General features: G+C 42.1%; 1 protein-coding gene across 3 annotated transcripts in view; it reads left to right on the top strand.

The window, feature by feature from the left end:
• The window catches only part of LDAH (lipid droplet associated hydrolase), a 181,313-nt gene that overhangs the window by 147,278 nt on the left and 9,994 nt on the right, over positions 1-24,041 (top strand). For all 3 annotated transcript variants that reach the window (XM_054024435.1, XM_054024434.1, XM_054024436.1), the window contains one exon: positions 15,322-15,404. In XM_054024435.1, coding sequence (XP_053880410.1) covers positions 15,322-15,404 — 83 coding nt within the window. The remainder of the gene's footprint in view (positions 1-15,321; positions 15,405-24,041) is intronic.

The raw sequence follows: 24,041 nt of genomic DNA, 5'->3' as shown, positions 1-24,041 counted from the left end.
ATATTACTCATGGGTCTTGAATGTTTTGATAATGGGCCTGTTGATAATGTCCAAGAAGTACACAGCACAGTTTGGGATTTGTTTGAGGGTTTGTGTATTCACCGTTTTGGAGGTGTCATCCCTGGGAACTGAGTTAATTTGACAAACTGGTGATGAGTCAGGCAATACACTGCTAAGAGACTGGAAGTGGGAGAAGAAAACCCTGCAGCATGGAGGAGTTGTTGAAAATAGGTATCTGCTGGTTAAATGCTAGCAGCTGTGGTCACTTTGTATGTTAGACAGTAGCAGTAGTGACAGTCATCTGCATAGTGGGGCTTTGTTCGTTTTGAGCCTGACCCAAAGCCCACTGAATTCAGTGGAGAAATTCACATTGATTTCAACAGGCTTTGGAACAGACCTTTTCCTGTGCCTTTCTCAGTTCCACAAGGGTACGTCTAGAATAGAGTTTGTGATCATGTTGTGACTTGAGTTAATTGATTGGCAATTAACTTCATTTAGGTAATAGCTTTGACGGTAGACACTCCACAAACGTTTTCTCCGGGGCACAAACATGTACCGCTTACTTTAGGGTAAAATGGTTCCAACAAAGCTAACAACACTCAGGAGTAAACCACAAACATTTGTGTCCTGGAGTAAACATTTGTGGGGGTATCTGGATGAGCATTTATAAAGGCACTAACTAACTCAGTTAAATACTGGTCATTTACAACAGGCTCACAGATTCTAGTCTAGATGTGTAGTGAGTCGTGAAAAGAGTATTTAAGCCAGCCTTCCCATGTGTCATGAGTGTACTGTTGCAAGGGTGATTTCAGTTACTGCTAATTGCAACAATCAGGTGAACAGGTATTTGAAGACAGCAGTACCAAGCCATAACTAGAATTGTGTTGTATGTATGGCGATCGGGGGTGGGGGTTCAACACTACAGAACATGGGAGTGAAATCAGCCCAAGCTGACTGAGGGAGGTGTAGGTTCACCTTCCTATGCTAATTAAATCCACTGTGCCTGAGTGGGAATTCACCTACTTAGAAAGCAAATGGTGATCCAAGTGCTGCCCTCCATCATGGTTCCATGAGGAAGGGTCAACTTTAGGCCCTGATCCACAAAAACATTGAGATTGACTTCAGTGGAGCTACTCACATGCTGAAATACTTGGCTAGAATGGGGCCTTGATTCTAGAGTGTCCAGATGTCCCAATTTTATAGGGACAGTCCCGATTTTGGGGTCTTTTTCTTATATAGGCTCCGATTAGCCCCCACCCCCGTCCCGATTTTTCACACTTGCTGTCTGGTCACCCTACTTGATTCCCATCAGAGCTCTGGCAGGAGCCTCTGCATGGAGCTGCTACATTGGAACACACACTGCCCATTCTACTTTGTAGCCAGCCCTTCCTCCTTTTGAGGTCCATTCTGTGCCCTTCCTACACAACAAGTGAGGTTTTAGTTGCTTTCCACCATTAAAACCTAGACCCTCCACCAGAATTTCCATCACCAGGGCCATCTTGCAGAGGATGCGAGAGTTTGATTGGTTAAGACTCAGTTCTCTCCATCACTTGAAGTCAATGGGAGTTAACTCCAAGTTACTCAGAGCAGGAATAAGTGCACAGATATTTCAATTTCCGTCACACACCCCACTCAGGCTGTGCATGCTGCAGTGCACAAAGCAAATGAATATTTTTCTCGCTCCCTGACAAGGCATCCATTGTTTGTTAAAGCACCTGGATATAGTTGTTGAATAATGTTTTGTTTATTGTTGCCTTCAGCCCTGCTGTGCTTTTTTCGAGTGCTCCCGGCTAAATTTCGTGTATAGTTGTGGTCTTGCTGTAACTTTAATATCGAGCAGATTGGAGAAGACGTTTATATTAAATGCAGCTATTATGCATGTTGGGGGGGTTATTATTATTATTATTCTACACTAATTAAACTGTTTTCATTTGAGACCCATGTGTAAACCAGCAAGGAAGCCAAAGCAAACGTTTACATCATGTAAATCTCCAAACGTCAACATTTTTTTTTTAACATTTATTTTTTTCTCATATTCCTACTTCAGTCATCCCTGGTACTAAACAGTTCCTTCTGTTTGATGCTTTAAACAGTAAATTATACAAAATTTCCAAGATTGCTGTTGGCAATAATTACAGATAGAAAATATGTTTTCCCCTTAGGAAATTACACTGCTGTTTGGTATTATTATTTCTTACCACCGTGTTCTGAGCTTTTCTAAGGAATGACAGAGATTGCTTCCTTGGGAGCAAAGGATAAACTGGAAAGGAAACTAGTGTTACACTCCTCTGAAGAACCTTACAATAAGATGGGCAACTTACCAGGAAAAAATGTGACCAGATGGTAGTACATTCCCTGAGGAAAACATATTTTCAAAGGCTAAATCTACTCCTTGCAGGTCATTTCAATTTGACATGGAAACTCAACCTAAATTTGATTAATTACATTGCAATTTGGCTAATACTGTCTCAGTAGTGAGAGGACATTTAAGAGACAGGCAAACCGTAATATTCAAATAAGCTACAAAGTACAAATGAGCGAGGGGGCTTGTGTTTCCACCCCTTCGGAAATAATTTTCATACGTAGGACTCTAATCATTTTTTTTCTTTCTTAGGGAAAGTCTGGCCATCAATCCAGTGCTTATGAGCAACTTAGTGTTACACAGATATGGAATCTAGAGACAAACTGTAAACTCTTTGGGGCAGGGATTGGATTTAGCACAGTGGGACCAGAATCCAAGTCATTGCAGGATTTTCTGCTTTTGCACATTTTCTAGCATATTGTTCAATCTACCTTCAAATATGCCAGATGTTGGGAAGTACACTTTCAAGAACTTACTTATTTAAACATATTTCTTGTAACGTTTGCAACAATCTGAAATGATCATATGGCCAGTCAACCTTTGTAAGGGAGGCTTCCGAGAAGCATCATGGGGGAGGGAGGCTAAGAATTTTTGAGAAGACTCTGCAGACAGCCCCTTTATGACATTAGACTTGAATAAGAATGTATCGTTGCAGACTTCCATGTACGTAGTACTGCCAGCACCTAGGACTGTGGGCCCTGATACTGATTGGTGCCCTTGTGCACAACTTTAACACACAAAAATAATACATATGAATGAAGTAACTCGTCCCGCCATACAAAATCAATTATTCTCAACTTCATGTCACCCCTTCCCCTCTCCCTAGTTCTTATTGGCTGCTGCAGAAAGCCGTTCAGTCCATGCTGATCACTACCTGTCTCTAAGGCGATACCGTACATTTGTATTGTTTCTATTACTGTAGTGCCTTGGAGCCCCAGTTATGGGCCAGGACCCCATTGTGCTAAGCGCTGTACAAACAGAACAGCTGCAGAGAATAGCTGCTAAACATCAAGAAGTGATTATGTTGACCCAATAGGTTTAGACCCAGAAAACTAGCTGTAGCCACTCTTGTAAATCTTTACCTGGTGGAATAGAAATTATATTCTTCTCCCCCCACCCCAGTTGGGTCTCTTGTAGCTCCGTGGACTGGGCCAGGAAAGACAGGGACTCTCATTTTGTCTAGGTTGCTGGAATATATAATGTCTCACAAGATATTGCTGAAAAATTAGTTCAGAGTGGGCTGGTCATGGATGAACATAAATTTCTCATGCTAACTGGTACAGTATTGAGTTGCTAGGAACAGGGAAATTGCCAGACTGGATCAGACCAGAGGTCCATCTAGTCGAGTATTTGCCTCTAGCAAAGGCCAAGCGCATCTGACGAAGCTGCAAGAAGCCCATGGAAGGCGGACGTGGGATAATCCTTCCCTCAGCATAGATCTCAAAAGGTTTGTCTACACAGCCCGCAGCAGTGAGCCTGAGAGCCTGGGTTGACAGACTCGGACTCACACCACAGTGCTAAAAAGAGTTGTGTAGATGTTCGGGGCTGGAGCTGGGACTCTGAAGCCTAAGGACAAAGGTGGGCTTCAGAACCTGAGCGGCCCAAGCTGTAGCATCTACACAGCTATCTTCAGCGCTTCACGAGCCCACATCTGTTGACCCAGGCTCTGCGATGTTACCTGTATAGACATATCCTAATAGTTAGAGATTGGCTTATGCCCTGAAACACAAGTTTTAATATCCCTTCCAAAATTGTTGTTGCCATTAATTACGGTATCACTGAATGTTCTTTGATATCCATATAAACATCCAATCCCTTTTTGAAGCTTGTTAAATTCTTGGCCTCAACAACTTCCTGTGCAACGAGTTCTACAGTTTAATCACACATTGTGTGAAAAATATTTCCTTTGATTGGTTTTGAGTTTTCCACCATTTAATGTCATTGAATGTCCCCTTGTTTTGTGTTAGAAATGAGTTGGCAGACGATTACTAGAGCTTACTGAAGGAAGCTCTGCTAAGGCCTGGTGGTATTTCAGATCGTTATTCAGAGGTAGAGATGATACTGAAAGGGGAGGTGCTGCAAATGCCAGTGAGGACAGTGACATAATAGAAAAGGCTAGAAATGCAGGCAGCAAACAATGAAATACGATTCAGGCTGGAAAAATGCAGGCTAATAAAGTACATCTGTGGAAGAAAAGAAAAAAAGCCTAAACAGACATACTGTGTGGAAGGAGGCGGGTATCTGCAAAGCAGGAGTGCCAGAAGTGATTGGGAGTGATAGTGGGCAGCAATCTGATAGGAGGTTGCCATGTGATATGGTGTCAAAATACCCAATGCAAAGACACCATGTCATGGAGCAGGCAAAAGACTGGAGAGTAGAGCACAGGGAGCAGGAGCTCGGTGTGCCAATTTCCATGGCTGGATTGTGCCTGGCTTGGGCAGGTGTGTAAATGAGAAGGGTCGGGGATGAAGTGGCACAAGAAGCCTTCCCTCACCTCTGCACACATATCAGAGGGGTAGCCGTGTTAGTCTGAATCTGTAAAAAGCAACAGAGGGTCCTGTGGCACCTTTGAGACTAACAGAAGTACTGGGAGCATAAGCTTTCGTGGGTAAGAACCTCACTTCTTCAGATGCATCTGAAGAAGTGAGGTTCTTACCCACGAAAGCTTATGCTCCCAGTACTTCTGTTAGTCTCAAAGGTGCCACAGGACCCTCTGTCGCTCTGCACACATAGTGTGTCTGAACCTGTCTGGCGAGCAGTAGCACTAGCCTCCCAGCAAGGAGCGTGGGGAGGGGAGGGCCGTGGCCCTTTTCCCCCTTCTCCTGAGCCTGTGGGTGGGTGGTAGAACCACTGCTGTGGGGGAGTGCTGCCACACTCACCCTGAGGAGGAACTTTGGCCGAGTCCAACAACATTTTTCCTGATGCCCCTGCTGGATCGTAGCTCCTCTTTGTACTCCCTGGCCTGGCTCCCACCAGATGCAGCTGGGAGGTCACACACACAATTGGATCCAAAGATTTCATGTGCCCATTTAAAAAAAACAAAAACAAAAAAAACTTTCAGGCATAGTGTGGGCTGTCCCCTCACTCTCGCTATTGGTTAGTACAAGCAGAAGCTCAAACTAAGGAACTTCAACCGGAGTGGCTGAGCAGATTAGGCCTTTCATCAAGCCTGTTTCTGAGCCACCTCCAGATTTGTGAGCAGCATTTGCTTCCCAGGCACGAATAAATTGCCTATCAAAATTGCTTTATTCTCCCTCATTACTGACCTATAACATAACTTTGAGCCACCTTTAATGAGCAGAATTCATAGGCTCAGTCAGTCCTGTAGGCGGGAGGATAGGCTGAGCGGAGCCAACAAGCGTGGGGAGAATGAAGTGCTCTCTAGAGTGTGGGTAGCTCTGTGTAGTCCCAGATTTGCTGTAGCCTGAAGAACAAATGATGGGGCACCCGGTATTAAAGGGGCTGTCTTCATGGCCACTCATTTTTTGTTAGAAAAGAAGTCTTCATATTTATTTCCTTAATTGCTTGGTCAACCAAGTGGAAAATAATTTTTCTTTGGATCTTCTCTATTGTTCCACTAGTGTGCCATTGCTTTGTATCTATTTTTTAAGTTACAGAGGACCCCAGATGCTTGGGCAATTAAGAGAACACAGTATTGTTTTTACATTTCTTTATTTACGTTGCTAAGTGTTTATTACACAGTGAGACAATGGGGACAAGAGCTAAAGTCATGGCATCTCAAAGCGCTGTTGTTTTTTACCTAATTCAGGGCTCACGTCCATCTCAAAATGTAACCACGTGTTAGTCTGAAGTGCTGCACTCTTGTATTCATAAATTGGTTTGACGTGGCTAGACCACATTTGTTTAGACTTGTTTTTTCATAACAGACATGTTTCCAACTTGCCGTGCACCACCACACGTAACACAATGTGGCTCTTCAATGTCCAACTGGAGTTTGCAATTAACTATTCCTGCTATTACAATGTTCCTGTTGCAAATCAGGAACCTAGTGGTATTTGCAGATTGCAACATTGAGTCACCAAGCGAAAAGCTAGGGGGTTTCAAGAAAACGCGCACATTCTGTTCAAACTGTGGAAGTGAAGTAGAAGGAAATCACTAAATTGCTTGATATGTCACATATAAACTTAGCCGAGCTGAGTAGCATCATATGTCCTGCCTGAAAACTTGTACAGGTTTTAAAGTTTTAGGGCCATTTCTTCAGTGCAGCTCCATTGACTAATATAGAGCTGCACTACAGATACACCCGCGGAGGATCCGGCTCTTAAACCTGAGAAATAAATACGGCGATTGGACTTCTTGTGCCATCAAAGCAGGGGAAATCTTTTATTTTATACTTTACTTGCCTTACTGTATATTGGGGTAAATGAGGGGAGTTTGAACTTCAGCTCAGTAGATACAGATATTCATTTGACAATTGGTTAATTGAATCAGCATTAAATAGCCCGAAAGACTGAAAAGCTTGATTGATTTCAGACACTGTGGTTTGTGAAAACTATTAATTTAGCCGATGGATATTAAGCCCTTGCTGTGACACTTTGGGTTAAAGAACTACCAATGATATAAAGCAGTCTTTTCTTTTCTGGGTCCTTGATTTGAGTCTAATCAGTGTTCCTCTGTCACAAAACCACCAGGAATAAATCAAACACATTTTGGCACAGTTAGCCGTCTCTGCTTAGCAAAGGCCTGAGACTAAATTGACACTGATGCTTAATCACCTCTAATTCATGGAGAGAGAGTGATCCTTCCAGGTCAGGAGAAAGGTCATTGGCAGGATCATGTGGAGAAACTTGCGCTGCAGTTAACTGCACTATACCTGACCTGTGAAAAAATGAAGGACTTCCATTTTCAATCCCGCCATTGCCTTCACCTTTGCAGTATGATGTATATAAAGGACATACATATCAAACTTTTTTTTTTTTTAAAGAAAATAGGCAGGATTTACCAGTTCAAAATGGCTTTACATTTTAAAAGTGAAGTGTAATTTTTAATGATAACTTTATTATTAGCTTTGTGGGGTTTTTTTAATTAAACCCTAAAGTTTTGGTTCTGAATATAAAGGGATACCAAAAACTTGCAAAGTAATCAATTTAATAAAATATATTAAAAATTATTTCAGATACTACTACAGCTGTCTCTGATCACCCTGATTGCTATGTGAAAAACCCACATGATCAGAGGAAATTGACAGAGGTCCTGATCCTGCAAAAACTAATATATTCTTAACTTTATACTCTGAGAGTTGTCTCATTGAAGCCGGACTACTTACAGTGTGTCAAGATAAGCATGTGCGCACATTTTTGTAGGATCATGGCCTAACCGATTATGCAGAGGAAACAACGAAACTGGCTGTGCACAAATCACTGTCATGTACACAAAATAAACAAACTGGACAAGTAGAAATATAGTTTGAGAGAGGGCTTTGGAGGGGTTGCTAACTTTTTTCTTTTTTAGCACTCTTAGATGTTAGGTAAAACAAATGTCAGACATAAGTGTGTTTTTAAATTTTACAGTGCGCCTCTTTAATGTCTGTAAAATATGTAGGAGACCCAGGGCCTCAATTTCAAAAGAGCTTATCTCCCATTTAGGTACCAAAATAAGTGGTCCGAGTTTCAAAAGAACCTGGTACGTTTCATGTTGATCTTGTTTGAAAATCTGGTCGTACGAATGCCACGATGGGAACTGCTGAGTGCTGAGCACTTTGGTAAATCTGACTTTGTTTAGGTCCCTAAATCTCAGCCGAGGCCTTGTCTACATGAGAAAGTTGCACCAGTTAAACTTAAATCCGTTTTTTAACCAGTGGAGTTATGCTGGTGCAAACCCCTGTGTAGACACTTTTATTTCAGAGGAAGAGTGGCTTATTTCAGTTCAACTTACATCAATTTCTAATCAATTTAAGATAAACCAAACTAATCCTGATTTAGACCAAAATGAGGCCCTGATCTTGAAGACACACAGGTTCTTAACGTAATGACTGTGAGCAGTCCTAAGGCTTCTAATGATAGCAGAGTTAAGCCCATGTATACGGATATGCAGGAATCCGGGTCTAACAGTATCCACACAGCCTGTTGCACCAGTTTCACTAAATCCATTTAAAATTGTGCTTTAATTAAACCAATGCAACGTTTCCATGTAGATGAGCCCAGACTTTGGGTGCTGTTGAGCACTTGAAAATTTGGCCCTTAGGCCTGCTATTGCAGGGCTTTTTAGTATTCAGGACAGCCGTTTACATTCAGTCCTCTTGTACTGGCTCTCTGTAACATGCAGTAGGTGAGGCAGTAGTGGAAATGTTTAAAGGGACGTGATCAAGTTCACAAACTTCGTTAGTGTTTTTTAAATTATCTTTTATAAATCCTAATTGATGGTAATCTGTGTTTATATAATGTTTTCCTTCCAACTATTTCAAGGCTTTTTACAAACATTAACTAATTAATTCACACACCACCCCCATCAGGCCACCCTGTATTATTATCAAATGGGGAAACTGCGGCACAAGGATTTTGTGACTGCTCCAAAGCCACAGAGGAATTCGGTGGCAGAGATGGGGAGATAATCCAGACCTCTTGATTCCTCATCCAACTCTGTATCTAAAAGATAATTATTATCTTTCACATTACTAAAAGATGTAAGGAATTTAAAAAAAAAAACATGTTGTTTTTTAACTTTTGTTTGCTTTTAATAAACCAAATTTACCTGAACTCAGACATGCAATTTATTTCTGAGTGGCACTGCTCACTCAGTGTTTCAAACGGCAACTTTGGCGCAAAGGTCACAACCCTGATGTAACTTGGACACAGTCCTAAATTAGTGGCATAGTTCAGGTGATTACCCCAGGCTCCAATCCTGCAAAGACTTATGCACATGCTTAACTTTGCACACTGTGAGTAATCCCATTGATTTCTATGAAATTACTCACAGTGCATAAAGTTAAGCATGTGCATATGTCCACATGATATGGGCCCTGCTTTGAACAAAAGAGGTACACTACACTGTGCTTGTTTACATCATACCAGAAGTTGGAACAAACAATAAGTATTGTTCCAGGTTACAGGACTCTAATAATGATTCTAGGCAGTTTCATAGAAATTTTCAGACAAAATAAGCCATTTGGCTCTTGTCTCACACTGTCCTAGCTGCAGAAATGGGTGACAAGCACCTAGCATGTGACCTCAGTGGGGAGCCTCCCACTGACCAATTTGACAGAAGATTTCAGATGTGTTCGTTAATTTTGTGTGCCTCAGATTCTGGGTGTCCAACTCGCAGACAGATTTTCAGAAGGGCCAAGCACTCCACTCCCATAGACTTTGGTTAGAGCTGAATGTTCTCAGAACCTGTTGAAAATCAGGCCTAAAGTTGGGCACAAAATGTAGTGGATACTTTTGAATAATTTTCTTTGAAAACAAAGCTCAGTGTTCTCCTAGTAAGGAAACAGGACAACATGTCAAGGTTAGCAGAGTACGGAACTAGGAAGCGGTGGCAGAGAAGGATTTCTCCCTGAACTTTATGACTTTGTTTTTGAGAAAAATATCACTGTGAAGGAGTCCAATTTGTCATATTGTAACAGCAAAGGGGAGAGAAAACCACTGATCCTGCCTATAAACAATATATCTGTACACCCAATTTTATTCATTCAGTAGCCACTTCACAATATACATATTTAATAAACAGAGTGCAGTATTGACAGTACATTATTTTAAAATGTTGGGATTTTCCATTTGATTTAACCAGTTAATGTAAGTATTATCTAGCTCACAACATTCTTTAAGGCTTTGATGCTACTCTTTGTTTAAGCACATCTTAATTTTATGTCCACGTGTGGACCAGTTCACTTCAATGGGACTACTTGCATGCATAAGTCTTTTCAGGTTCAGGCCTTAGATTGTTCCAGGGTAGTAAGCTGTTATGAAAGATGTCCATGTCTGTTGTACATCTGTGCTGTGCATGTATTTTATTGCTGCAGTATATATTTATACCTGTCCTATTGCATTTAAACTACTAAATAGAATATTAATGATAAAAATATAAAAAAACCCTTTGTATTCCGTTATTATATTGGTCAGCGAAGAAATAGCAGTAGGAAGGTGTTATCAGTTTTTACTATCACAAGAAGTTGAGGGGCTGATTTTCACAAGTGCTGAGCACCTGCAGTTCCAATTGAAATCAATCAACTCGTGGCTACTCGGTATCTTTGAAAGTCCACGCCCCAGGCATTGTCACTTGGTTGGCCCCTTGTAGAGAGGGGTGGGTTGGGATAGGGATGGGGGGGAGGAGTGTTTTTAAATAAATGGTGAATATTTGTCATTCACCCAGTACACTGATGTTTTCTGTACCCTTTCCTTTTTGGTTGAGCATTTGAGTTATTTTCAGGTTAGATTTTTATATAAATATCTGGAGAAGTTACTTTTTAAAATATCACCACTAGCCCTGATAAAATAATAATTAGGAAAAGGAGTAAATTTCACGAGGTACTCCAAAAGCATTGTGTTTAAGAATTTAGGAATTGCCAGACAAGATCAGATCTGAGGCCCATCTTGTCCACTGTTCTGTCTCTGACATTGGCCAGTGCCAGATGTTTCAGATTAAGGTGTAAGAACCCCTCAGTCTGCAGATGTGGGGTGATCTGCCTTCTACATTAGGTCTCTTCCACATTTCTATAGTTAGAGACAAGTTTAAGCTCTTATGCATGAGGTTTAACATCCCTTGCACCAAAAAAAAATGGTTATATGTTTTCCATATAAATGTGCAATCCCATTTTGAATCTTGTTAAATTCTTCGCCTCAACAACTTCCTGTGGCACTGAGTTCCAAGGTTTAATCACACTGTGTGTGGGAAAAGTATTTTTTTTTTATTTTCCACCTTTTAATTGCACTGACTGCCCTCTTGTTCTTGTGTTATGAGACAGTGAGAACAGACGTTCCCAATCTACCTTCTCTATACCATATTTCATATATTGGTATCATGTCCTCTCTCATTCATCGCCTTATTTAAGTGAACAATCCCAGTCTTTTCAGTCTCTCTTTATATGATTTTTTTATGCCTTAGATTATTCTTGCCACCTTTCTCTGAATCCACCTAGTTCTGCAATACCTTATATCAGATGGGGTGACCAATACTGCACTCAGTATTCCAGATGAGGCTGCACCATTGATTTACATTTCAGTATTCTCTGTAGTATTCACCATCCCATTCCTTGTGCAACCTAACATCTTGTTTGCTTTTTTAACTGCAGCTGCACACTGAGCAGAGGTTTTCGTTGAATTGTCTACAGTGACATCCAGGTCCCTTCTTTGAGCTGATACTGTTCAGTTAGACCCCTGTAAGAGGTCCAAATAGTTAAAAATTTTCCTCCCCACATGGATTACTGTGTATTTATTGACACTGAATTTAATTTGCCATTGCATTGCCCTTTCACCTAATTTGTTTAGGTCTGTCTGAAGTTCCTCACAGTCTTGTCTGATCCTGACTAACCTAAATGTCATCTGCAAATGTTGCTACCTCACTACTCAGTCCCCTTTTCCAGGTCATTAATAAATTTATTAAACAACACAGGACCTAGTATGGAACCTTGAAGCAACTGCTGTTAACCTTTTGCCATTTAAACTTACCCTCTGTTTTCTGTCTCTTTGCCAGTTTTTGATCCAGGCAACACTTTGCCTGTCATGCTGTTACTACTTATCTTCTTTATTAGCCTTTTCTGTGGAACTTTGTCAAAGGCCTTTTGGAAGTCTAAATAAATTATGTCAACTGGTTCTCCTTTATCCACTACTTCATTGACACATTCAAGAATTATAAGAGATTAGTGAAACATGATTTTCCTTTTCAGACTCCACGTTAGTTAGACACCTTCCAGGTGTTTTGTTGTTCAGTTTTCAGTTATCATTTCAATCAATTTACCAGCTGCAGATGTAAGGCTTACCAGTCGACAATTCCCCGGTTCACTCCAGGGTCTTTTTAAAATATAGATACAACACTTGCTGCTCTCTAAATCTCTGCAACAGTGGCTATGTTTAATGAGATTGCAATTTTTTGGTTAGCAGTTCAGCCACTTCTTATTTAAGCTTCTTCAGAACTCTTGGATACACCATCTGGGCCTGATGACTTATACTTTCTAAATGATCAGTTTGCTCCAGCAGTAATTTTTCTGGCACCTCAGACTGTTAGCGCATCTCATCCTTATTACGAGAAAAAAGCAGGTCTGAAGTAAGAATCTCCCCAACATTCTAATTGATAAAGACCAGGCAAAGAAATCATTTGGCTTCTCAGCAATGTCCTTGTCTTCCTTATTTGTTCTCTTTAGCCCTGATGATCCCACAGGCTCCCCAAGTCTATTGCAGGTTTCCTTCCTCTTGTTCTTTGTTTTTACATCTTGAGCTAGTTATGTTGTGGTCACTGTTACTTAGTGGCACAGCCATTGTCACTTCTTGATTACCTTCTATGTGTTTCCTAAGGTATCAAGAATAACCTCTCCTCTTGTGTGCTCTAGAACTGGCTATTCCAAGCAGTCACTCAAAGTGTCTAGTGTTAAAGTGTCAAGAAATTGTTTCTCTAAACTTTGTCCTGTTGTGCTGTTTAACCCGTTTATGTGGGTAATTGAATTCCACCTTAATTACCACCTTTATTACTATTTTGCTAGATTTTGCTGCCTTTTTGTAATCCTTCACCGCTCTGCACTCAGTTTCTTTTTCTTGATCCAGAGGCAAGTAGTGTAGCCCTACTGCTATATAGACATTCTCACAGCTCGGGGTTTGTACCCATATTGATTCTACGACATTTCCTATTTTTCAGTGCACTTTAAAGCCAAGGTTTTCAAAAATGGCCTCTGATCTGAGATGCCGTCGGTCTGATTTTCAGAGATGCTGAACAGCCACTACTCCACTGGGAGCCAGCCGAATCTGCAGGTGCTCAGCACTTCTGAAAGTCACGGGTCTAAGGTTACCACACGTCCTGGTTTTCCCGGATACAATATCTATTTTGATCCCCCGCCCTCTGTCTGGGGGGACTTTTCAAATAAGAGGCAATGTCCAGAATTTTTGCAAGCAGATGTTGCAGCTCAGAAAGAGCTGTCTCTGTGTCCCAACTGGTCCCTTTCCTGCAGTCGTAGCTCATTGGTTCCTTCCTTGCAGCCACAGATCCTGCCCACTCAGGCCCTGGCTCCTAGCCCTGGGGATGGGGAGAGGCAGGGAGGCTTTGACTGACGGCTGGCACTGCGTCCCGGGCCTGTGCCAGCCACTTTACCACTGTGACAGGAAGTGACACTGCCCCCCACCTCAAGATTGAGGCCTCAGGTACCTGCTCCAGTACCACCACGGTACCCTTCCCAGTATTCGCACACCCCTGCAGCAGCCCCCCAAATACTCCCTCCCAGTACACACACTCCTCCAGCACCCCCAAGCCCCGTCCCAGTAAACACACCCCTCCAGTACCCCCAAATATCCCTCCCAATACACACACACATCCCTCCAGCTCACCCACCAGCACCCCCTGCCCCAGCAGTGTCCTCTTTTTGGGAACCTGAAATATGGTAACCCTAAAGGTGTCTCATTTTGTGCACCCAAAATCATCAGTCGCACATGAAAATTGTAGCCCAAGGCTCAGATCTTTGCAGGAGCCTAAGGGAGTTTGGTTCTTAACTCCCACTGAATTTCGGTGGGAATTGGGCAGCCCCGGACTCTTTTCTTTTTGTTGTGCAAGGGGTTGCTTCTGCGCTCCCTGAAGAGGAAAAACCCTCTTTGTGGGCAAATACCACAATAGCAACTCAGTATGTCTCAATAGAACCCATCAGTGAGCAATCTGTCACCTCCTGAAGCAGAGATGGGAGAGAGGGGAGACAGGAGACTCTAAATAGGCTGCAGGCAGAAGACTTTTTAGATGTCTGTCCTTGCCCTAACTCAGTTTTGCTGTCGCTGTTGGGCTGAGAACAGGAAATTGCATGCGGTATCCCTAGCAAGATTGTCAAGTTCCACGTTGGTGGTCAGTAATATTTTTAATGTATATAGCCCCATTCATCCCAGTCCCAACAGGCTGGCTTCTGGTGCTCTTGCAAATTAGTGGCAAAACTCCCATGAACTTCAACTGGAGCCAGATCAGACTATACACAAAGCACTGCTAGCAACCAGCCACCCTGGTGATGGCTGCCAAGAAGACATGGTTGGAAGGAGGGGCCATGGCCAGGTACGCCATCCACAGAGGGCCTCATGGGGTCTTTTATGTCCATAGTAAGCAGACAGGACCCTGTTTTTAGAAAGTCTCTCCTGAAAAACCAGCAGCCAGCGTAGTATTAGCCGTCATGGATACCTGACCATTCCCTCCTCAGGTGAGGATTGCTTCTGACAGCTGGATAGCTTAGAGTCTGTGCTAATGCAGTACCTAGCACAAAGGGGTCCTGGATTGTGATTGGAACCTCTAGGCACTACCACAATCCATAGAATAATAATAATAATAATAATTGACATTAACTCAGAATTACCTAACTTACAGGAGTATTGAGAAAATAAATTACTGTATATATTTGCAAAGTGCTTTGAAAATGAAAAAATGCTGTTTGAGTGCTGAGAATTCCATCCATTCTGATTATTCCAAAAGAGCATACTAAAGTTCACACTGAAGAATATAATAATTAATTAATACATTGCACCTTTTTCTTCACTAATACTTTGGGTCAGGTAGCCTTTTCAGAAAGTCGATAGCAAAGTGGCTGTGTCATATGAATAGTGAAAAGTGAATTTCACTGAAAATTCTCTGCTTGTTGCTTGATATTTTAGGGCCCAAGGCCCAGTCCTGCGAACGCTTTCTATCAGCTGTGTTGCTTTTCGTGGATTTTGCAGGATAATAAGTGCACAGCCGGTAGCATTTGTTTGCAGGATTGGGCCCATAGCTTGTGTAAGAGTAAGTGTAAGAGATTTGCTTTCTAATTGCATTACTGTGCATTTATTTTTCTGCAGCGAATGTCCTGTATATGGCAAGCCAAGAAATGATGAAGGTTGTGGAGAGAGACAGTACAACTATCAAACAAAATTTAAAGAAGGTAACCATTTAATCTTCAGAGTTTTGTGAGATGCCTAATCACTTGGGGACAACTTCTGCGTTCAGTTACACCAATGTAAATCCAGAGGAATTCCACTGGGCCTGATTTTGATTTCAGACCACTTTTACACCAGTGTAACTCCATTGACTTCAGAGAGGTTACTTCTGATGTACACCAATGTAAAAGAAGACTCAGACCTGTTGACTCTAATTACTCTGGCTTTACACCACTGTAACTGAGAGCAGAATCTGGTCCATGATATTTTCTACTTAAGATCAACAATTATTATTAGACTAGTAACTGAAAACCCATGCTATTGCATAGGTGTAATTCGTAAAGTTGTGTGTAAAAAAGCTGAAAATGTATGAGAACTTAAAAATTGGACAGTAACAGACCACAAATCCCAGTGATGATTGAACCTGATGATATGCTAAACAAAAAGAGCTCTCAAACGTACTTGTAGCTGTATTTGTCACTTCACAGTAACTCAAGAGACATTCTAGGCTTCAGAGTGATGTTTGGGGTTGTTGTGTCAGTGGTTATGTTGATTTGTGTGTCGGTTGCATTGTGCTGGGAGAATTGTGTAGATTTGTATGGGTGACAAAGCGAGGGGTGTGTGGTGAGGAGCTATGTATTTGGGTTATTGTGTGTACTGGTTGTGGTGTTTATGGGTATAGGTGGTTGTGTTGATTTGTGTCTGAGGGATTGTGCTGGAGGATTTATGTTGATTTGTGTGGGTTGCAGTTGGGTGAGGGCAGTTAAGTCAAGTAGTCCACCATCTGAGCAGTCTCCCTTACAGAACCAATGAATTAGTTCCATGCAAATAAGCTGTAGAGTAAGTGTGGTGATTGGTTGGCATTCACCCAAGAGTTCTGAAAGAACTCAAATGTGAAATTGCGGAACTATTAACTATGGTTTGTAACCTGTCCTTTAAATCAGCTTCTGTACCCAATGACTGGAAGATAGCTAATGTAATGCCAATATTTTAAAAGGGCTCTAGAGTGATCCCGGCAACTACAGACGGGTAAGTCTAACGTCAGTACTGGGCAAATTAGTTGAAACAATAGTAAAGAATACAATTGTCAGACACATAGAAGAACATAAATTGTTGGGCAAAAGTCAACATGGTTTCTGTAAAGGGAAATCATGTCTCACTAATCTATTAGAGTTCTTCAAAGAGGTCAGCAAACATGTGGACAAGGGGGATCCAGTGGACATAGTGTACTTAGTTTTCCAGAAAGCCTTTGACAAGTTCCCTCACCAAAGGCTCTTACATAAATTAAGTTGTTATGGGATAAGAAGGAAGATCCTTTCATGGATTGAGGACTGGTTAAAAGACAGGGAACAAAGGGTAGGAATAAATGGTAAATTTTCAGAATGGAGAGGGGTAACTAGTGGTGTTCCCCAAGGGTCAATCCTAGGACCAATCCTATTCAACTTATTCATAAACGATCTGGAGAAACGAGTAAACAGAGAGGTGGCAAAGTTTTCAGACAATACTAAACTGCTCAAGATAGTTAAGACCAAAGCAGACTGTGAATAACTTCAAAAAGATCTCACAAAATGAAGTGATTGGGCAACAAAATGGCAAATGAAATTTAACGTGGATAAATGTAAAGTAATGCACATTGGAAAAAATAACCCCAACTATACATACAATATGATGGGGGCTAATTTAGCTACAACGAATCAGGAAAGAGATCTTGGAGTCATCGTGGATAGTTCTCTGAAGACGTCCACACAGTGTGCAGTGGCAGTCAAAAAAGCAAACAGGATGTTAGGAATCATTACAAAAGGGATAGAGAATAAGATGGAGAATATCTTATTGCCCTTATATAAATCCATGGTACGCCCACATCTTGAATACTGCATACAGATGTGGTCTCCTCATCTCAAAAAAGATACACTGGCATTAGAAAAGGTTCAGAGAAGGGCAACTAAAATGATTAGGGGTTTGGAACGGGTCCCATATGAGGAGAGATTAAAGAGGCTAGGACTTTTCAGCTTGGAAAAGTGGAGACTAAGGGGGGGATATGATAGAGGTATATAAAATCATGAGTGGTGTGGAGAAAGTGAATAAGGAAAAGTTATTTACTTGTTCCCATCATGAAATTAATGGGCAACAGGTTTAAAACAAATAAAAGGAAGTTCTTCTTCACACAGCACACAATCAACCTGTGGAACTCCTTGCCTGAGGAGGTTGTGAAGGCTAGGACTATAACATGGTTTAAAAGAGAACTAGATAAATTCATGGAGGTTAAGTCCATTAATGGCTATTAGCCAGGATGGGTAAGGAATGATGTCCCTAGCCTCTGTTGTCAGAGGGTGGAGATGGATGGCAGGAGAGAGATCACTTGATCTTTACCTGTTAGGATCACTCCCTCTGGGGCACCTAGCATTGGCCACTGTCAGAAGACAGGATACTGGGCTGAATGGACCTTTGGTCTGACCCAGTATGGCCATTCTTATGTTCTCATGTTGAGTTACCTCTGACATCACAATCATCTCAAACTCTTTGCATGGCATAGATACATGCCCTGCTGTCTCAGGCAGTGGTGCTGGAACAATTTTTATAGTGGGGGGTGCTGAAGGCAGAAACCATGTATGTGGGTTGTTATTACTACTTCAAGCCAGCGGGTGTGGCAGCCCCCTAGTTCCAGCACCTCTGCACTCAGGTGTAATTTGTAAAGTCAAAATGGCAGAGAACTTAATTGGATAGTGACAGACTGCAAAATCCAATGATAATTGAACCTGGTGATATTCTGAATAAAAAGAGCTCTCAGCCTTCTTTATAGCTGTTTCCAGTGCTTCACACTAACTCAACAGACACAGGAGGCTTCAGAGTGCCAATCCTGGAAACTTATTATGTAGAATCAGATTCTGTGGGCTTGATTTTCCACTGCACCCGAAACAGCCCAGGCACAGTGCAGAGGGGTCAGGGAGACAATAGTAAAAAGAAGAACAGGAGTACTTGTGGCACCTTAGAGACTAACAAATTTATTAGAGCATAAGCTTTCGTGGACCACAGCCCACTTCTTCGGATGCATATGTTATGTATATGTAGTCCATGAAAGCTTATGCTCTAATAAATTTGTTAGTCTCTAAGGTGCCACAAGTACTCCTGTTCTTCTTTTTGCGGATACAGACTAACACGGCTGCTACTCGGAGACAATAGTGACTCTCTGATCTTCAGCTGCTTGGCTCTGGTATAAGTTAAGGCCAGATAGGGGCAACTTTGACTTACTCTACTGAGGGACCTTACACCAATGGAGAATCAGGAGTAGCAAAGACTCGCTCAGCCACGCCCCCTCCCTTCTCCATGCTTTTCACACTCTCCCTCCCTGGACCTGCAAGAGTGGTTTCCAGCACTTGACACTGGCAGAGATTCCATCTCTACAGAGGGGAATTCTCCAGTGTAAATCTCCAGCTACGGTAGCTCACTGTGTGCCATGCAATGTAAGCAGGGCAAGGTGAACTTGGCAGATCATAGAATCCAACCACGTCTATTTTCTGTCAGTTGGTTAAGGTTAGATTTTGATTTTATGTGTCACTTTTCTGCTGCACGCTTCGAAATGCATTTTAATATTTTGCACACTGGAAATAAAATACTGCTAGTTGGGGCTAGGTAACCAAAAATCTCCACTCACCGTCAGCAGTGCCGTAGCAATGCTGTCTATCATTCCTTTCAACACAATTATTCCCTTAAGCTGCCCAGACAGGTTTGGCGTGGATGCAGATAGAGAAAGCACAAGATGCAATCTCAACGAATCCTTCAGAAGAGCATGCTCCAGTTCTGATGTTCAAAAAACGTTGCCATGACACTCTCATCATGCAGCACTGGGCTTGTATGATTTTATTTTATTTAACTCGGCCTTTGTGGGGAAGGACAATTGTCCTGTCTCCCTTAAGGAGATTCTTAAAGAAGAACCCGAAGGCCTGGTCCTTGCAGGTAGTCTCATTGACTTGACTTAAATAGAACTAATCATATGCTTGATCCAAAGGTCATTAAAGCCACTGGAGACTCCCACTCATTTCAGTGTGCTTTGGATCACACCCCATGTCAGTAAAGCTTTGCAGGTTACGATGGGACTGCTCATGGTAATAAAGTGAAGTAGTTATTTGCAAGATTGGACTTTAGGCACTTTTGGAAATTTTACCTTAATCACATGCTTAACTTTAAGCACGAGTAGACCCATTGACTTCAATGAGACTATCGATGTGCATTATGTGCTTTGCTGGGTCAGAGCCACAGTGCTTATAGCTAGAGCCCTACCAAATTCACGGTCCATTTTGGTCAGTTTCACGGTTCTAGGATTTTTTAAATCGTACATTTCATGATTTCAGCTATTTCAATCTGAAATTTCACGGCGTTGTAATTGTAGGGGTTCTGACCAAAAAAGGGGTCACAAGATTATTGTAGGGGGAGTTTTTCATAGATTCATAGATTCTAGGATTGGAAGGGACCTCGAGAGGTCATTGAGTCTAGTCCCCTGCCCTCGTGGCAGGACCAAATACTGTCTAGACCATACCTGATAGACATTTATCTAACCTACTCTTAAATATCTCCAGAGATGGAGATTCCACAACTTCCCTAGGCAATTTATTCCAGTGTTTAACCACCCTGGCAGCTAGGAACTTTTTCCTAATGTCCAACCTAAACTTCCCTTGCTGCAGTTTAAGCCCATTGCTTCTTGTTCTATCCTTAGAGGCTAAGGTGAACAAGTTTTCTCCCTCCTCCTTATGACGCCCTTTTAGATACCTGAAAACTGCTATTATGTCCCCTCTCAGTCTTCTCTTTTCCAAACTAAACAAACCCAATTCTTTCAGCCTTCCTTCACAGGTCATGTTCTCAAGACCTTTAATCATTCTTGTTGCTCTTCTCTGGACCCTCTCCAATTTCTCCACATCTTTCTTGAAATGCGGTGCCCAGAAGTGGACATAATACTCCAGTTGAGGCCTATCCAGCGCAGAGTAGAGCGGAAGAATGACTTATCGTGTCTTGCTCACAACACACCTGTTAATACATCCCAGAATCATGTTTGCTTTTTTTGCAACAGCATCACACCGTTGACTCATATTTAGCTTGTGGTCCACTATAACCCCTAGATCCCTTTTTGCCACACTCCTTCCTAGACAGTCTCTTCCCATTCTGTATGTGTGAAACTGATTGTTCCTTCCTAAGTGGAGCACTTTGCATTTGTCTTTGTTAAACTTCATCCTGTTTACCTCAGACCATTTCTCCAATTTGTCCAGATCATTTTGAATTATGACCCTGTCCTCCAAAGCAGTTGCCATCCCTCCCAGTTTGATATCATCTGCAAACTTAATAATCGTACTTTCTATGCCAATATCTAAGTCGTTAATGAAGATATTGAACAGAGCCGGTCCCAAAACAGACCCCTGCGGAACCCCACTTGTTATGCCTTTCCAGCAGTATTGGGAACCATTAATAACAACTCTCTGAATATGGTTATCCAGCCAGTTATGCACCCACCTTATAGTAGCCCCATCTAAATTGTATTTGCCTAGTTTATTGATAAGAATATCATGCGAGACCGTATCAAATGCCCTACTAAAGTCTAGGTATACCACATCCACAGCTTCTCCCTTATCCACAAGACTCTTTATCCTATCAAAGAAAGCTATCAGATTGGTTTGACATGATTTGTTCTTTACAAATCCATGCTGGCTATTCCCTATCACCTTACCACCTTCCAAGTGTTTGCAGATGATTTCCTTAATTACTTGCTCCATTATCTTCCCTGGCACAGAAGTTAAACTAAGTGGTCTGTAGTTTCCTGGGTTGTTTTTATTTCCCTTTTTATAGATGGGCACTATATTTGCCCTTTTCCAGTCTTCTGGAATCTCTCCCGTCTCCCATGATTTTCCAAAGAGAATAGCTAGAGGCTCAGATACCTCCTCTATTAGCTCCTTGACTATTCTAGGATGCATTTCATCACGCTCTGGTGACTTGCAGGCATCTAACTTTTCTAAATGATTTTGAACTTGTTCTTTTTTTATTTTATCTGCTAAACCTACCCCTTTCCCATTAGCATTCACTATGTTTGGCATTCCTTCAGACTTCTCCGTGAAGACCGAAACAAAGAAGTCATTAAGCATCTCTGCCATTTCCAAGTTTCCTGTTACTGTTTCTCCCTCTTCACTGAGCAGTGGGCCTACCCTGTCTTTGGTCTTCCTCTTGCTTCTAATGTATTGATAAAAAGTCTTCTTGTTTCCCTTTATTCCTGTAGCTAGTTTGAGCTCATTTTGTGCCTTTGCCTTTCTAATCTTGCCCCTGCATTCCTGTGCTGTTTGCCTATATTCATCCTTTGTAATCTGTCCTAGTTTCCATTTTTTATAAGACTTCTTTTTATTTTTTAGATCATGCAAGATCTCGTGGTTAAGCCAAGGTGGTCTTTTGCCACATTTTCTATCTTTCCTAACCAGCGGAATAGCTTGCTTTTGGGCCCTTAATAGTGTCCCTTTGAAAAACTGCCAACTCTCCTCAGTTGTTTTTCTCCTCAGTCTTGATTTCCATGGGACCTTACCTATCAGCTCTCTGAGCTTACCAAAATCCGCCTTCCTGAAATCCATTGTCTCTATTTTGCTGTACTCCCTTCTACCCTTCCTGAGAATTGCAAACTCTATGATTTCATGATCACTTTCACCCAAGCTGCCTTCTACTTTCAAATTCTCAATGAGTTCCTCCCTATTTGTTAAAATCAAGTCTAGAACAGCTTCCCCCCAGTAGCTTTTTCAACCTTCTGAAATAAAAAGTTGTCTGCAATGCAGTCCAAGAATTTGTTGGATAGTCTGTGCCCTGCTGTGTTATTTTCCCAACATATATCTGGATAGTTGAAGTCCCCCATCACCACCAGAACTTGGGCTTTGGATGATTTTGTTAGTTGTTTAAAAAAAGCCTCATCCACTTCTTCCACCTGGTTAGGTGGCCTATAGTAGACCCCTAGCATGACATCACCCTTGTTTTTTACCCCTTTTAGCCTAACCCAGAGACTCTCAACACTTCCGTCTCCTATGTCCATCTCCACCTCAGTCCAAGTGTGTACATTTTTAATATATAAGGCAACACCTCCTCCCTTTTTCCCCTGTCTATCCTTCCTGAGCAAGCTGTACCCATTCACAACAATATTCCAATCATGTGTATTATCCCACCAAGTTTCATTGATGTCAACAATGTCAGAGTTGTATTTATTTATTAGCACTTCCAGTTCTTCCTGCTTATTACCCATACTTCTCGCATTTGTATATAGGCATCTAAGATACTGGTTTGATCTTGCCTTCCAGTTTTGCCCTGACCCTTCTTTCTCTCTGCCATTATAGCCCACGCTCCCTCTTGTTTCCGACCCATCTCCCAGGTCTCCATGTTCCCCACTTACCTGTGGGCTTTGCTCACCTGTCCCTGTCAAACCTAGTTTAAAGCCCAAGTATTGCTACCCTTACTGCCGCACTGCTGCGGGCTGCGGCACTGTCTTCAGAGCTGGGCAGCTGGAGAGCGGCTCTGTTGGCAGGAAGCCCACCTCTGAAGGCAGAGCTGCCACCAGCAGTAGCGCAGAAGTAAGGAAGGCAGGGTATGGTATCACCACCCTTACTGCTGCGCTGCTGCCTGCATAGCTGGGCCCTCAGCCAGCAGCCGCCACTCTCCAGCCGCCCTGCTCTGAAGGCAGCAGCGCAGAAGCAAGGGTGGCATGGTATGGTATTGCCATGCTCACTTCTGTGCTGCTGCTGGGGGGGTGCTGCCTCCAGAGCTGGGTGCCTGGCCAAGAGCCGCCGCTCTCCAGCCACTCAGCTCTGAAGGCAGCGCAGAAGTAAGGGTGGCAATACAGTGACCCCCCTGCAACTCCTTTTTGGGTCAGCACCCCCAAAATGCTGGTCTCCCCTGTGAAATCTGTATCTTATAGGGTAAAAGCACACAAAAGACCAGATTTCACGGTCTGTGACGTGTTTTTCATGGCCATGAATTTGGTAGGGCCCTACTTACAGCTACGTAGTTCCATTGAATTCAGTGGGACTGCTCACATGCTTCAGGTTACACACATGCTTATTTTCTTTGCTGAATCAGAACCTATGATAACAGTTTGCAGGTGCCTTTGTCTGCTTTAGTAAGTGTTTTTCTTGACACTGTCAACCTATGCAATGCCTGGGCATGCAGGAACCTTTGAAAACCGGCGTTAACTTTGTTTTATTGATTCCACTGTGTCGTCACCTTTCTAAAAGGGCAAATGTACCCAAGAAAATGAAATGTTGAGGCAAGGTTATGGGCAGCTGGCAAGCCAAAGAAGAAGCAGAAACAAATGTGAGGTTAAATGCCTCTCTTTTTTTATTCTTCCTTCTAGTAATTTCTGGGAATGTGAGAATTAGGGGAAAAATCTGAGTTGGCCTTAAGTTAAATTGGAAGTATATTGACAGTAAAAGTGGGTTTAATTTATAAAGGTTGGAAGTTTATAAAAATAGGAACTATAGTCCAAGTTGCTATAGAGTTGGCAAGTTGTCGCTTTAAAAAATTTATACTGTTTAGTAGTCAGTGTGATCATAAGTTAAAAGCCAACCTTAACACCTGACTGTGCCAGCTGCTGGGAAATAGAAAAGTTATTTCTGGATCATGTTTTCATGTTGTGT

The sequence above is a fragment of the Malaclemys terrapin genome, chromosome 3, assembly GCF_027887155.1.
Source record: "Malaclemys terrapin pileata isolate rMalTer1 chromosome 3, rMalTer1.hap1, whole genome shotgun sequence".
In the NCBI taxonomy this organism is placed as follows: domain Eukaryota; kingdom Metazoa; phylum Chordata; order Testudines; family Emydidae; genus Malaclemys; species Malaclemys terrapin.
The sequence above is the reverse complement of the archived record's forward strand: the minus strand, read 5'-3'. Positions and strand labels throughout refer to the sequence as shown.